Consider the following 13,664-nt stretch of genomic DNA (forward strand, 5'->3'; position numbering starts at 1 on the left):
AGGAAACTCTGTGTTGCAGCTTTTTATTAAAGAATGTGTTGCTGACACAGAGACCATAATAGCAGCAAAACTCCAGTAAGCGTATATAGGTGGTTTATATTGAAATGCACCTTTAATAGAATTTAAATACACCATAACTAAATACAATAAAACCAATGAAAGACATAATAATTAAAGCAAACTATTTTGGTATCCTTTCTCCCTTTCATCAGGGAACTCAAAGTGGTCTCCTATCTAAGTATGGACCAGATCTCAACCTGATTGGCTTCAGCAGTGTTGCTGCATTGTCGATGTGCAGCATGTGCCCCAGGCTTTTACCTGTTTAAGTACTCTTATGAGTGGCAGTTGATATTTATGAAAGTTTCAGATGATCAAGCAAACACATTCATGTACATCAGGAGTGGGCAAAGTGAGATCCAATGGCTCTTTTTGTGGCTTTGGGGAACCTATGATGCCATATACATTTTTTAAGGACATATATAACTCCTGGAGACTTTTAAAGGCAGACAGTTTTTTATTAAATGAGATGAAAGCACCTTAAAGTCCTAAAAATCCCTTCAAACAAAAATGAAAATGGAATTCTAGAAAGTGAGAGTTTTTTTAATTATTATTTTTCCCACAGTTTCAGAGGCTAGTGTGTCTCTGGGTAGATTCGTCGGTGGAGAAAAGGTCCCTGGACCATATTGGGCCCTACAGATTTGCCATCCTGGTATAAATCCACCCAATGCCAGCAGATTCAAATATTCTGCAGTGTTGTTATGATTCCAGTTTCCTTTCCCAATTAGCCCCTGAATGTATAAGGGCAATACAGGACCTTGTCCAGTAAGCATGCACATTATATTTATGCATTCGACTCAGTATGTGGCAGGAGATTCCAACACATGTATATCCAAAGGCTCTTGGCATTCATTCAGCTGAACTCTGGAGTATCAGGATGTCTGACCAGAGGAGTACCCCAAAACTGGGAGTGTGATTAGCTGCTGTGAAATTGCTTCCTCCTCGTCTCTTCTGTGAATTCCTGAAGATTTTGTTGTGAATTCAACTGTTATCATTTATATCTGAGACATATTTATCTTGCCAAAAATTAACTTGTGTCTTCCCATCCTTCTCTGCTAGCCCATGATCAGGTCCTGCTATCCCCTTTATTTGTTTCACGACTTTATTCCCGGTCTTGTCAGAAAATGCCTTCAGATATAACACCTTCATAGTATTGCAAAGGGAATACAGTAACTTAGAGATGGGCACGAACCAGCAAAATAGCAGTTCATTGTGGTTTGATGAAGTCCACAAACCATGAACTTCCCGAACTTTTGGAAAAAACAAACCATGAATCAGTTTGTTTCGGTTCTGAAGTTTGGGAGCCCCAGAACGGTTCACCAGCCACCTAGAGACACCACATCCCCTCACCCTCTCCAAGTTTGGTGAAGTTTGGGTTTCAGATGTATGAGTTACACACCCTCAAAGCAAGTCCCCTTGGAAAAATGCCTTTTAGCAGCTGGCTTGGGGGAAATTCCAGCGGTGGTTCATGCTAGAGAACCTGAGACAGGGTGTTGCTCATCAGAAGATGGACTTAGAAGGGATAAGATCCTTTCCCCAAACCCCATGGCCATTTGAGGAGAGATACTGTAGGCTGACAAGGGAAGCAATGTGCTGCTGCAGATATGCCCTAACCTGGTTCCAAAGTAGAAGGGTTGCTCTGACTTTCAGAAGTGACTTTGAGGTGAAAATGGGTCCTGTGAATTGTTCTTATAAACAAGAACAATCAACTCACCCAGAGCCCTTTCAGCCATGTTTTTGGCTGGCTGACATGCCAATCCAGTAGTCTCTGCATTCCTCCCAGGGTTGTGTAGTGCTTCTGATTGACAGGAGCAGGATGTCAGTGGCAAGGGGGGAGAAAAATGGGCAGACAAACAAAAAATCGCTTAAAAGGTTTGTTGGCTTGGTTCATTTTGGTTCATTGCTTTTGGTGAACCGAAACTGACCCGAACCAACGAACCAGCAAAGTTTGACAAACTTCCCAGTTCGTTTTTGGTTTGTGCCTATCTCTACAGTAGAAAGAACTCTAAGTCATTTTGCTATTCACAGTGACAACTAAGAAAAGGAATCCATTATCCAAGATAATTTGAAAGATCTCACTGATGATGCTAACTTTTGTACCAATTGATGTTGTTCTGAAATTACGCTAGCATTTCAAGGAATTTTTGACATTACTACAAAGTTGTGAAGCTTGCCCATATAGATTTATTTATCTGAGAGTGTTTTGTGATTCTCAAGAGGTTGTCTTAATGTTTATAGCACTTTGGCTTTCTAGCAGGAGCTAAAAGAAAAGGAGGCCAAAATGGCCCAGAAAGCAAAAACAGATAAAACTCAAGTGAATTACCAGAAGCAGAATGTACTAAATTTAAGACTTTTTGTCAAACTGTGTTCCTTTGCGAGTGATAGTAAGTCACCGTTTCACAAGGCAATTTCTTGGCAGTTTTATTTTCTGGTCTCAAGGAACTTAGGGAAGGCAAATTTTGAATAAAAGCATGTATTTTTCCTACTCTGGTTGAAACATAAATTATATCCAGGTATTCTTATGCGTATTTACTCAGTTTACAGGAGGGGAAGCTCTGTACCCCCACCTGCCCATCATTGTTTTGCTTATGTGAAAAACAGTGTGCCTTAAGAACATATGAGGCTGTTTTATACTAAATCAAAATCTTGGTTCATCTATTATTAACCCTGACTGACAGCAATGGATCTCCAGATATCTTTCCTATTTCTCCCTGGAGATTCCTCTTGTTCCCTAGTTGTCTCCCATCACAATACAGTACACTAACCAGTACAACCCTGCTTCATTTCTGAAATTGGACAAGATTGGGGTGTGCCAGCTGCTACAGATGGTTTCTGTCCAGATGAACAAGTATCTCTTCTTACCTGTCATATTTCACTTAAACCAAGTGAAGAGTGAAAAGCTGAAAAGTGAAAAGTCCATGCCCCCATGTGTGTAGCATAGCCATTTTTAACAGTGCCTCAATAGGGTTTGTATTTCATCTAACTATCCTTGCTAGAGTAGATGAAATACATGTTCTGTTCCAAAAAAACTCTGAATAGGACTATATCATCAGAATACCATCAAGGCCATTTCCCGGTTATTTTTTTTTTTACTAAGGGGGCCCAATTTATACCAGCTGCTATTCAGGTATTTAGAGCTAAAGTTCTACCTCAATTTATTCACGGAGGCTTTCACGGCCGGGATCTAATGGTTGTTGTGGGTTTTTCGGGCTCTTTGGCCGTGTTCTGAAGGTTGTTCTTCCTAACATTTCGTCTGTCTCTGTGGCTGGCATCTTCAGAGGACAGCATTCTGTGCGCTGGTATACTGTAGTTTCTATGGACGGAAAAGAGCAGATACGGATTAAATGGTTTTCAATGCATTCCTATGGGAAATGCAGATTCAACATAAGAACTTTTCAACTTGAGAACCACCTTCCAATACGGATTAAATTCTTAAGTAGAGACCCCACTGTAGTTGGTTTGAGAGTGCAGTACCTCAATTACTCTATGGAATCCCAGTGTAGATTCTGGGCTTCCATTTAAGTGCTGAGAGTGTTCTTGCAGTATTTCTGAGATCGGTTCTTAGATTTTCAAAATGTTTTTCTGCAGCAAGTCTGCGACTTGAGATGGGTGTTCTTTCAGTGGAAAGTACAGCCTGATTACAAAAATCTTTCCAACTAAATTGAATTTTTAGGCTTATTTATGGATTTCCTCCATATTTATGAAATGAAGACAGCTAAGTATATTATTGAAAGATGGATCAAAGATATTGATTTCCAACATTCAATAGAGAATGTCCAGATATTTTTGTTTGAACTTTCAATTTGGCCAAAGAGCTAAGTATTTGAAAAATTTGACAATCCCAAAATATCAACAGATTTTTTTCAAGAGCCAGATTTAACTATTTTATATATGCTGTATTAGAGGGCGGCTATCATGGTGTATTATATGAAAACCGATTATGTCCTTGTAATAATAGAGAAATAGAAATGTTGCAACATGTTCACTTTACATGTAGTTATTACAGGGTTGATTGTGCCAGGCTCCTACACCCCTTAATGAGAAGCTTTCTAGGAAGATCATTGAACTGATATACAAAATACCTTTTAGAAGATACAAATAAGTCCATTACAGAACTTGTGGCTAAATTCCTGCTCTCTCCCCAGAAGACACGAAAGATAATCCTGATGTTCAACTAATTTTAAACTTTTTAAATTTACTTTGTGAATTTATACTGTACGTACTTATGTTGTATTTTATTAGGCCTTTGGCTGTAGAATAAATTTGTGTTCTACTGTGTTTCCCCAAAAATAAGACAGGGTCTTATATTAATTTTTGCTCCAAAAATGCATTAGGGCTTATTTTCAGGGGATGTTTTATTTTATAGTCATGTCATCTTCTGGTTGCTGCACAATGCTGCACAATGGTGGAGGGCGGGGTTTCACTTAACTGGGGCTTATTTTTGGGGTAGGGCTTATATTACAAGCATCCTGAAAAATCATACTAGGGCTTATTTTCAAATTAGGTCTTATTTTCAGGGAAACAGGGTATTGGGTATTTGTTCCCAACCACTGCAAAAGAACTGTGGTCTGCTTCTGCACCATTTTGTGTGTGTGTGTGTGTGTGTGTGTGTGTGTGTGTGTGTGTGTGTGTGTGTGTGTGTGTGTGTGTGTGTGTGTGTGTGTGTGTGTGTGTGTGTGTGTGTGTGTGTGTGTGTGTGTGTGTGTGTGTGTGTGTGTGTGTGTGTGTGTGTGTGTGTTCCACTTTATAATAGTGGATGGAACTTAGTGCTATTGTGCTTCCCAAGTACTTTTCCCCCTCATACATGATGAGCACAGGGAAGCAACAGCTAACAGCACATGGAAGCACACATGAACTTTGCTTATCCATAACGGATGTTTGCTGGAGATGGACAGGTACCAGGATAGTGCTGAAACCAAAGTAGTTTAGCACTAGACCGTTAGTGGCCAGGATGTGAATCGTAGTGAATTCCATGATTTTCCATCACCAACCATCAGAGAAGGAAGCAGAGCAGGGGTTGTAAATGCACTATCTGAAAAAGATGTCTGTCAGGTGTTGGCCTACAGTAAAATTTGCTCATCTTTTTGCTTCTTTTTTCTCACATGGGCATTACATTCAGTGTCAGTGGTCCCTAATAATGGTAACAGTTTTCCATCCATAATAAGCATTTTGTGGCATCCTGTATTAAACATTCAGCATTCCCACCTTTTTCCATTTTCAGCATTTCAAACTGAAGGAAAGCTATATCTTATACTGGATTTCCTACGAGGAGGGGACCTTTTCACTAGACTTTCCAAAGAGGTAAGTTAAATAAATTAGTTTTTATGACTGAAAAACAAACACAAATAATTGCATTTGTCTCTTCATAGTAGAATTTCTTACCAGTAGAACTGATGGCAGAATTCATCTTTTTAGGTTTTTTGTATTTTAATAATTGTATGTGGTTATTTGTCTCTTTATAATAGAATCCATCTCTTATGCCTTTTTAAAATATCTGTATGAAAAGGAGGCCTGATATTTCATGATTCTGAAAGCCATTTTGAAATATCAATATTTCGTGTATTGTTTAATTGTCTAATATTTTTGTATCAGATAATTAAAACATTTTCTCTGTGATATTAGGAATGGCAAAATAAAGCAAGAGGAAAAATAAACAACTATCAGATGATGTATCTCAGTGACAACAGTAGAAATAAATTTGCAGAATTTTATATAATATTATTTACTTATATAAAGAGATGTATTTAGTCTTTTTATAACAGCTTAAATATCTTAAACATAATGCAGTTCCCTCAGCTGCAATTGTAACCATAAGTAATAACAAAGAAAATAATGAGAAGACATAACCAATAGATGGCTAAACATGAAAATGCAAGTAATCTGAGCGTAATGCTTGAGTAAGAGAAAAGTCTTCACCTGGCAATGAAAGCCCATTAATGAAGGGACAAATGACATTATTGGGCAAGAAATAATCTGGGCACTGCCACCAATAAGACTTCCCTTTTACTGCCCAATCGCACCTCAGCCAGTGGGAGGAAACTGGTAAGAGCCTATCCAACTAAATGCAGAGAATGGTCATGGGTACCCTGGTCACAGTGATCAGGGTACACATTTAACCTCCTATTTAATTACTATAATGCAGTGGTTCTCAAGCTGAAGCTTTCATATCTGTTGAACTTCTAACTCCCAGAAACTCCTGCCAGAATGGCCTGTTGTCAAGAGTTCTGTGAGCTGAATTCTAAAGCACCGAGAAGGCCAAAGGTTGAAAACCATTGGTACAATGTGCTATGTGGGCTGGGTCTTACGAAACATGTTATCTATAAGTATGATGGGAGACAACTAATTAACAAACCCAAAAAAATATTTACATAAAATCTGCATTTTATGAAGGCGTTACATAACATTTGCATGTACAGTTTAGAAGTTTCAGTAAAAACAGTTTCAATAAAAATGCAATTTATCTCATCACAGTGGGGAAGACTATGACTAAAAGACCTCTGTACCTGGTAGATCTGCAGATCTGGGGCTAATAACTATTGATCAGCAACTTCAAAACCCCTGCTAGTTCTTCTGATGGCTTCTGATCTTCAAATACATGAATGTCTCCCGACAGCCTTTCCAACAAAGAATTATGTAAACTAGGCCCCATATCCACCTTACTTACATTTAGAACTTCAAAACATTCCTTTATTGAGCTACAGCTGCAGGCATTACCAGCCCATCAAAAAGGGGTATCCAACCATGTTGTATATGGCAAGCAAGTATTTTAAGATAACAGAGTCAGTTCTGAAAAATATTTCCCTTGTCTTTTGGCACATATTCACATTGAGGAACTAGTCTAAGGTAAAACAAGGCCAGACTCATCTTCTGGAATAATCTGGCCTTGTCCAGTTCACTTGTTGGGCCCTGCCTCATGGATGTCGACAATGTGTGAACTGGGATACAAGCAAGACACACTACCCTTAATATTCTTAATATCCTTGAGCTAGCCCATAAAGGAACATTTCCAATTTCTGGACATAACCTCTTGTCATTTATATCAGTTCTGTGGTCAAAACTAGAATAGGTATCCAGAAGGACCATTCATGCAGCCACTACAGGATATGACAACAGTAATTATTAGGGCCCCATCCTAGAACAATGGAGCAACTGAAGGGATGGGCGTGAACCTCGGTTCAGAGGTTTGTGCTGGTTCATTCCCTTCCTTATCTCCCTGGCTGGATCCCCCACTCACCAGCTGGTACACACTCCTCTCCTCTTCCTCTTTGGCTGTTTGACCAGTCTCTCACTTGATCAACCACTCAGACAAGAAGGCAGGACAGGCAAACTCAGGCTCCTGCTGGGGACTGGTCAAACAACTGAAGAGGAGGAGGAAAGGAGTGCACTCCTACTGGTGAATAGGTTATTGGCCAGGGAGGTGGTTGAAATGAATTCACACTTGTATGAACCAGCATGAACCTCCAAACTGAGGTTTGTAGGTTCATGCCCATCTCTACTGCTAACCATTTACTGGCAGTAGCAATGGAGTTTACTAGACTTTTCAGTGCTGGCTATCTGTCCATCATCACCTTATATTTGTTCTAGCACTCAAGGCACATCTTACCCTTGAAAGGCACTTAGGCATCTGCCACAGAGAACCAGAAATCCAAAATCAGGAGGTGGCAGACCAAATCTAGTCATTTTGACGTTTTGGCAGGAGGTGGGGGAGGTCATCTGTTCATACAGGTGATCTGTATCCAAACTTCAAGAAAGCTAATATTTAAAGTGGAATGTTATAGACAATAAGACTACTTCAAGAGCTTACTCCCAGATAATTTAGTATAGATTTAGTCCCAGACATGATATTAAGTACCTTTATGATTTAGATTTTAAAAGCCATTTTATTTCTCTTTTAATTCATTTCAATTTTTCCGTGTTTGTTTAAGTAGTGCTATACCTCTCACCGTATAATTTCATCTGCTCCTGCTAGTTCCTCCTTATTCTTTCCGTGTGTTTCAAGGGCTACTTTACATGTTACTCATTACCTTTAGTATTTGCTGAAAACCTTTTCTCTTCTGCAGATGGCCATTGAACTTGGGGGATAACATGCTATTGTCTAAATATCAAAATGCTGGCATTCTTCTCCAAAGTGAGTAGCTGCCTGCATGGGTTTTCAGCAGCAACTGTCAGTGGTGACTAACATCCCACATGAGTGCAACTTTACTCTTGAGGGAGAAAGTTAAATATAATGATGATCTGTAGTCACCACCAGCACAAGCTGAATGAAATTCACCAGACTGCTACCATCAGCTGCTAAAAATGCATTTTTTTTGTTTTTTGTATCTGCTGGTGTAGGTTTTCAGAGTCTGCTTTTTGGATAAGCACTAACAAATGCTCAGTTTTAAATTGTGCCTGAGCAGCTGTATCAGCACCAAATGAGAGTAGTCATTGCCTCAGAGCAGATGGGCTTTAAAAATCTCTCCCAGGGAGACATTTCATTGACTGCAGGTGAACCTCCTTCCTGTTGCTCTCAATATTCTTTGCAGCCAAGTTCATGAACGTTTTTCAGAGACTCACTCTTCTGTGATCCTCTGAACAAATAAATGCAGTTTATGTCTTTCCATAAGGAAGCAGAGGTGTAGCCACTGGGAAGCATAAGATTAGCATGAAAATATCGTTAAATGTATTCACGAAGGCTTTCACGGCCGGGATTTAATGGTTGTTGTGGGTTTTTCGGGCTCTTTGGCTGTGTTCTGAAGGTTGTTCTTCCTAACATTTTGCCAGTCTCTGTGGCTGGCATCTTCAGAGGACAGCACTCTGTGCTCTGGTGTAGTTTGCTTGGGAGTGCCGTATTTATAAATATCTACACACACACACACACACACACACACACACACATATCTACATCCAGTCTCCCGCTCTCCCCCCTCATTTTCCCTCTCCCCTGTCTCTTTCACACACAGAGACACACAGACACAGACACAGACACACACACACACACACACACAGAGAGAGAGAGAGAGAGAGAGAAAGAGAGAGAGAGATCTCACACAGAGAGACCAGCAAGAAGGCACTGTGATATTCCGTCATTCCCACCCCAATAATTTACTCCACAGATCATGTTGGGAGGGCATAACAAGTGTAGTAGGAAAAAATGAAAGGACTGGACATGTTTAGCCTTGAGAAAAGAAGACGGAGATGAGGTTTGATTGCAGTTGAAAGACTATTATACAGAAGAGCGGCAGGATCTGTTCTTCATCATCCCAGAACTCAGGACACATAACAATGCTCTCAAGTTACAGAAAGCCATATTTTGGTTGAAAATGGGGAAAAACATCCTGTTAGGGTACTACAACAATGGACTCGGTTACTTTGGAAGGTGGTGAGCTCTCCAAAGCTGGAGGCATTCAAGAGAAAATGAGATGACAATTTACCAGATCTACTTTTATTTGGATTCCTGCATTGAGCAGAGGATTAGACTCAATGACCTTATAGGCACCTTCTAACTCAATTATTCTATGATTCCCCAATTAAGTGTGTCCTAAATTTAAAAACAAAACAATATCCTTTAGAGAAAGAATTTTATACTGTCTTTTGAATCATTGTATTACTTGGAGTTTTTTATGAGCTGTTTTTCACATCATGTCAGAATTAACAAATGTTTTTTGTATGGCAAAGAATGACTGCACATTTGAGGGAAAGAAGTAAAATGCTTTCCATGAACTTATTTTATAAGTTTTAGAAAGGAAAGAACATTCACTGGATTTATAGATGGACTAGATTTTTGTGTGTGTAAGAAATAAGACAGAAGAACCCCTTATCTGATATATATGATGAATGTTCCTTTGAATGGATTTAATTGAATCTAGGTCCCAGCTCTGAAGCTGGTTAAAAAAAAGTTGTAAATCTTTTCTTTGCTTTGTTCACAATCCACTGTTCATTGTATTTCTTGGACCAGTGTTCTGCTACTTTTTCTAATGGAAAAACCTATGTAGATAAATCTGCTCTTGTCCATTAAATACTCTGGTTTTCTGTTTCTTCTAGGTAATGTTTACAGAAGAAGATGTAAAGTTTTACTTAGCTGAGCTGGCCTTGGCTTTAGATCATCTCCATGTACTTGGTATTATTTACAGGGATTTGAAACCAGAAAAGTAAGTTAATCTAAAAATGAATGTTTGAAGATTTAAAATAAAGTTTATTTTCTTTGATCAAAAATACTCTTACAAGCCTGATTCCTTTTTCCATATAACTAACCAAAAATCTTGTGGGGCCTTCAGTTTATGGTCTTCAGTTTATGGTCTAGAGCCATAAACTGTAGTCTGTTTTTCAAATTCCTAAGTTATTGTCATGAGTTACGGGAAATGTTGTCATTAATTGCAGGAATTTGATTAACAGTGAGATCAGGGAAAATAAAATGTAGAAAATGCAATCTGTGCTATGTTATTGAAAGTAGCCATTCATTTTAAAAAGGCCATTATTGCAATAGTAGAATACCGCAGCCAAAACTGTGCTCATGACCTGGGGTTCAATCCCAGGTAGCCGGTTCAAGGTTGACTCTGCCTTCTATCCTTCTGAGGTCGGTAAAATGAGTACCCAGCTTGCTGGGGGGGGGGGCAATGTGTAGCCTGCCTAATTAACTTGTAAACCGCCCGGAGAGTGCTTGAAGCACTATGGGGTGGTATAGAAGCAGCACACTTTGCTTTGCTTTATTTATGCATACAATGCATAAGGAAACCTCTATTCCTACTCAACCTGCAAGTGAGGGAACTGAATTTTGTAAACAATTCAGCAGTTATCATGCTATAACCTATAAAAGTTCCTCTTTTCTAAGATGGCTGCTTTAAGGTCATCCAGAGTTGCTGCCCCCTGGTTTTCAAATTTGCCATTTCTGATACCAGATTGGTAGACATTTCTTTTTCTGTCTCGAGACTGGCCTGTTTGCCCTACACAGAAGATCATTGGTAGTGAATGATGCCACAATTAGAATGGGAAATTGCATGAATGAACCTCCAATCTTGTGGATTACAAGATTAGGACGTGGTAATAGTACTGCCATGATAGATATGGCACAGTTGGCATCTGTGTTTGCTGAAAGGTCTGGTTGCAGCCCGTTTTATCCCTTGAAGGTGGCAGTTTTAGGTTGAGGGACTGTCTGTGAGAAATTAGAGGACCATCACCCAGGGTAGGCCAGTTTGGCCTTGTTGATTTGTTTTGTCAGATAGTTCGTTCATTCTGAGAAATGCCTGGTTCGAATCTCTGTCTGAAATGTCCGAACAGATGTGATTATTTCAAAGAACTTGGTGGTAGATTCTGTGGCGAGTTCTTAGTGGAAGCTGAAAGCACAAAAATATGTCTGGCAATTAGTAGGTTTGCAGTATAAGGTTGTGTGTATGTCATTATAGATTATATTTTATAGATTGCTCTAAGCTCAGGTCAATGGTGGAGTGAAAGTGATTGAACTTCTTATAATGCTTCTGCTTATGAGTCTAGGTATTAAAGATGTCATATCAGGTAGAAGACTGGAGCTAAGGGAGCTTTGTTCTAAGGAGCTCTTGAAGATACTTCCCATTATGTAGACATGCAAATATCCATGCTTCCTTGTCTGAAAGCATGAGATTCCCAGCATTTAAACTGATATATTCATAAATGACAAAACATTATTCCCTTGCAGATGATATGGAGTTGTGCAAGAGACATGTATGTTTCTTCTGGCTATTCCTTGTAACTAATGATAAACAGCACAGTGTACCCCATGCCCACATGACCCATATTCAGTGTACCATTAACTTACAAGTGTCTCACCAGTTGCCACACACCTCTCTGAACAGGTGAACCCCTGGCTCCCCAAGGGGATGGTCAGCACAGGAACTGGGGCCTAGCTACAGCTATGGACTCTTGGCAATTGTAGCCTTAACTCTAGATTCTGTAGAAGTACCACAGTCCTGGCTTGAGGCACTCCAGATTCAATAATGACTAATAATTGTCCTCATTGACTAAGTAAGTCTTGCCATGACCACAGAAATAAGAGCATGAAGAAAAGCCTCAAGTGTTAAGCCTAACACTTAAGAAAAGAATCAGAAGGCAGTAGTGAATGTTACTTTGCTTTCTTAAAGAGCTGGGCAAGAGCAAAACTTGGAAAAATTATTCCTTTGGATTAGGTCTCTCGGAATCTTTCAGCCAGCATGACCAGTGTCCATGCTAGTTGGGGGATGTTAGAAGATGTAGTCCAGAAAGGGAACTTTTCTCAGCTCAGGGCATGAGAGCTGCCTACCAGCCAGAAAGCTGCTCATCCTAACAGCCTGAGCACTGTCTCTCTAGTATAGAACAACAGTGAGGTGAGCTACTTTTGGGAGAGAGATGTGGTGTGTGATTAACGTAAACTGTAAGAAAGGCATATTCTTGAAGGCTTTCATGGCCAGGATCCAATGGTTGTTGTAGGTTTTTCAGGCTGTTTGTCCGTGTTCTGGAGGTTGTTCTTCGTAACAGTTCACCAGTCTCTGTGGCCGGCATCTTCAGAGGACAGGAGTGGGAACTTTGTCTGCGTTCAGAAGAGTTCTAACTCTTGTCCTCTGAAGATGCTGGTCACAGAGACTAGTGAAACGTTAGGAAGAAAAACCTTCAGAACACGGACAAACAGCCCGAAAAACCTACAACAACGATGTAACAAAGGCACTTAAAAAAAGAAAAGAAAAAAAGCTGCTCATGTGTCAGCTACCTTCCCTTCTCCATCTGTTCCTGGAGATCCAGCCTATGCAGAAAAACAAATTCTCCGTCCAGGAACTACTACAGCCATTCATTCCAGGGGGGAAATGTCCTAGAAGGAAATCATGTTGGGCTAGGTATAAACTATGAACCTCATATTTCCCCACAACTGAAAAGCTCAGTATTATCCTTACCCATCCAGACTCATGGATACTCCAGCTTTTCCCTCTATTTTCACAAGCAGACTTTCTGGTAAATACATTTCACTTTCCAGGAGATGCTGTTTACCATTTGGAAGGTAATATCCTCAGCTGCAATCCCCCTTTGTCTTTGACATGATTTAAAGGGCTATTCGGGGCATTAAAACAAATGGCAATGTAGATTTGGTTTCTCTTCTGCACAGAAGATGGTGTGCTGTTTTCCTTTTTGTCCGAGTTAGATACAGACAAGGGGGATTATAGAATTGTATTGTTGCTCAAATGAAGTGTTGCTGAGAAGCAAAGATTCTACAATTATTAGTGGAGTAGAACTGTGATTCATATAAGCAAGCTTTGGCAGGAAGGCTATGGGTGGGGGATGATAATAATTGTTGAATAATAGTAGTGACAACTGTCAGTATTCATTATTCATATAATTATACTCTGTAGCAGTCTGTTCTCAGCCTACAATGTTCTACAGAAGATCATTTCCTTTCAAGTTATGTTGCTGCAAAATAAAACAATATGAGAGTGATAGTTACTATTGCAGCTTTTCAAAGACTTGATTCTTTATAATAACAATAATAACTTTGGAGTAGGAGAATTACACACGGGTTTTGTTGTTCCCCTCTTTGCTGGGGATTTAGAATGAATGTGTGAAAAATGGACCCCAAGTGATAGAAAGAGGAGTTGAAAATGAAGAGAATGGTTTTCTTCACATTGAATTAG

The 13,664-nt window shown here is 39.6% G+C and overlaps 1 protein-coding gene across 3 annotated transcripts in view; it reads left to right on the top strand.

Moving 5' to 3' along the window:
• RPS6KA2 (ribosomal protein S6 kinase A2) overlaps positions 1–13,664 on the top strand; it is a 279,999-nt gene that overhangs the window by 201,770 nt on the left and 64,565 nt on the right. For all 3 annotated transcript variants that reach the window (XM_072994259.2, XM_072994268.2, XM_020808570.3), the window contains 2 exons: positions 5,279–5,358; positions 10,081–10,187. In XM_072994259.2, coding sequence (XP_072850360.2) covers positions 5,279–5,358; positions 10,081–10,187 — 187 coding nt within the window. The remainder of the gene's footprint in view (positions 1–5,278; positions 5,359–10,080; positions 10,188–13,664) is intronic.

The sequence above is a fragment of the Pogona vitticeps genome, chromosome 1, assembly GCF_051106095.1.
Source record: "Pogona vitticeps strain Pit_001003342236 chromosome 1, PviZW2.1, whole genome shotgun sequence".
Taxonomy (NCBI): Eukaryota; Metazoa; Chordata; class Lepidosauria; order Squamata; family Agamidae; genus Pogona; species Pogona vitticeps.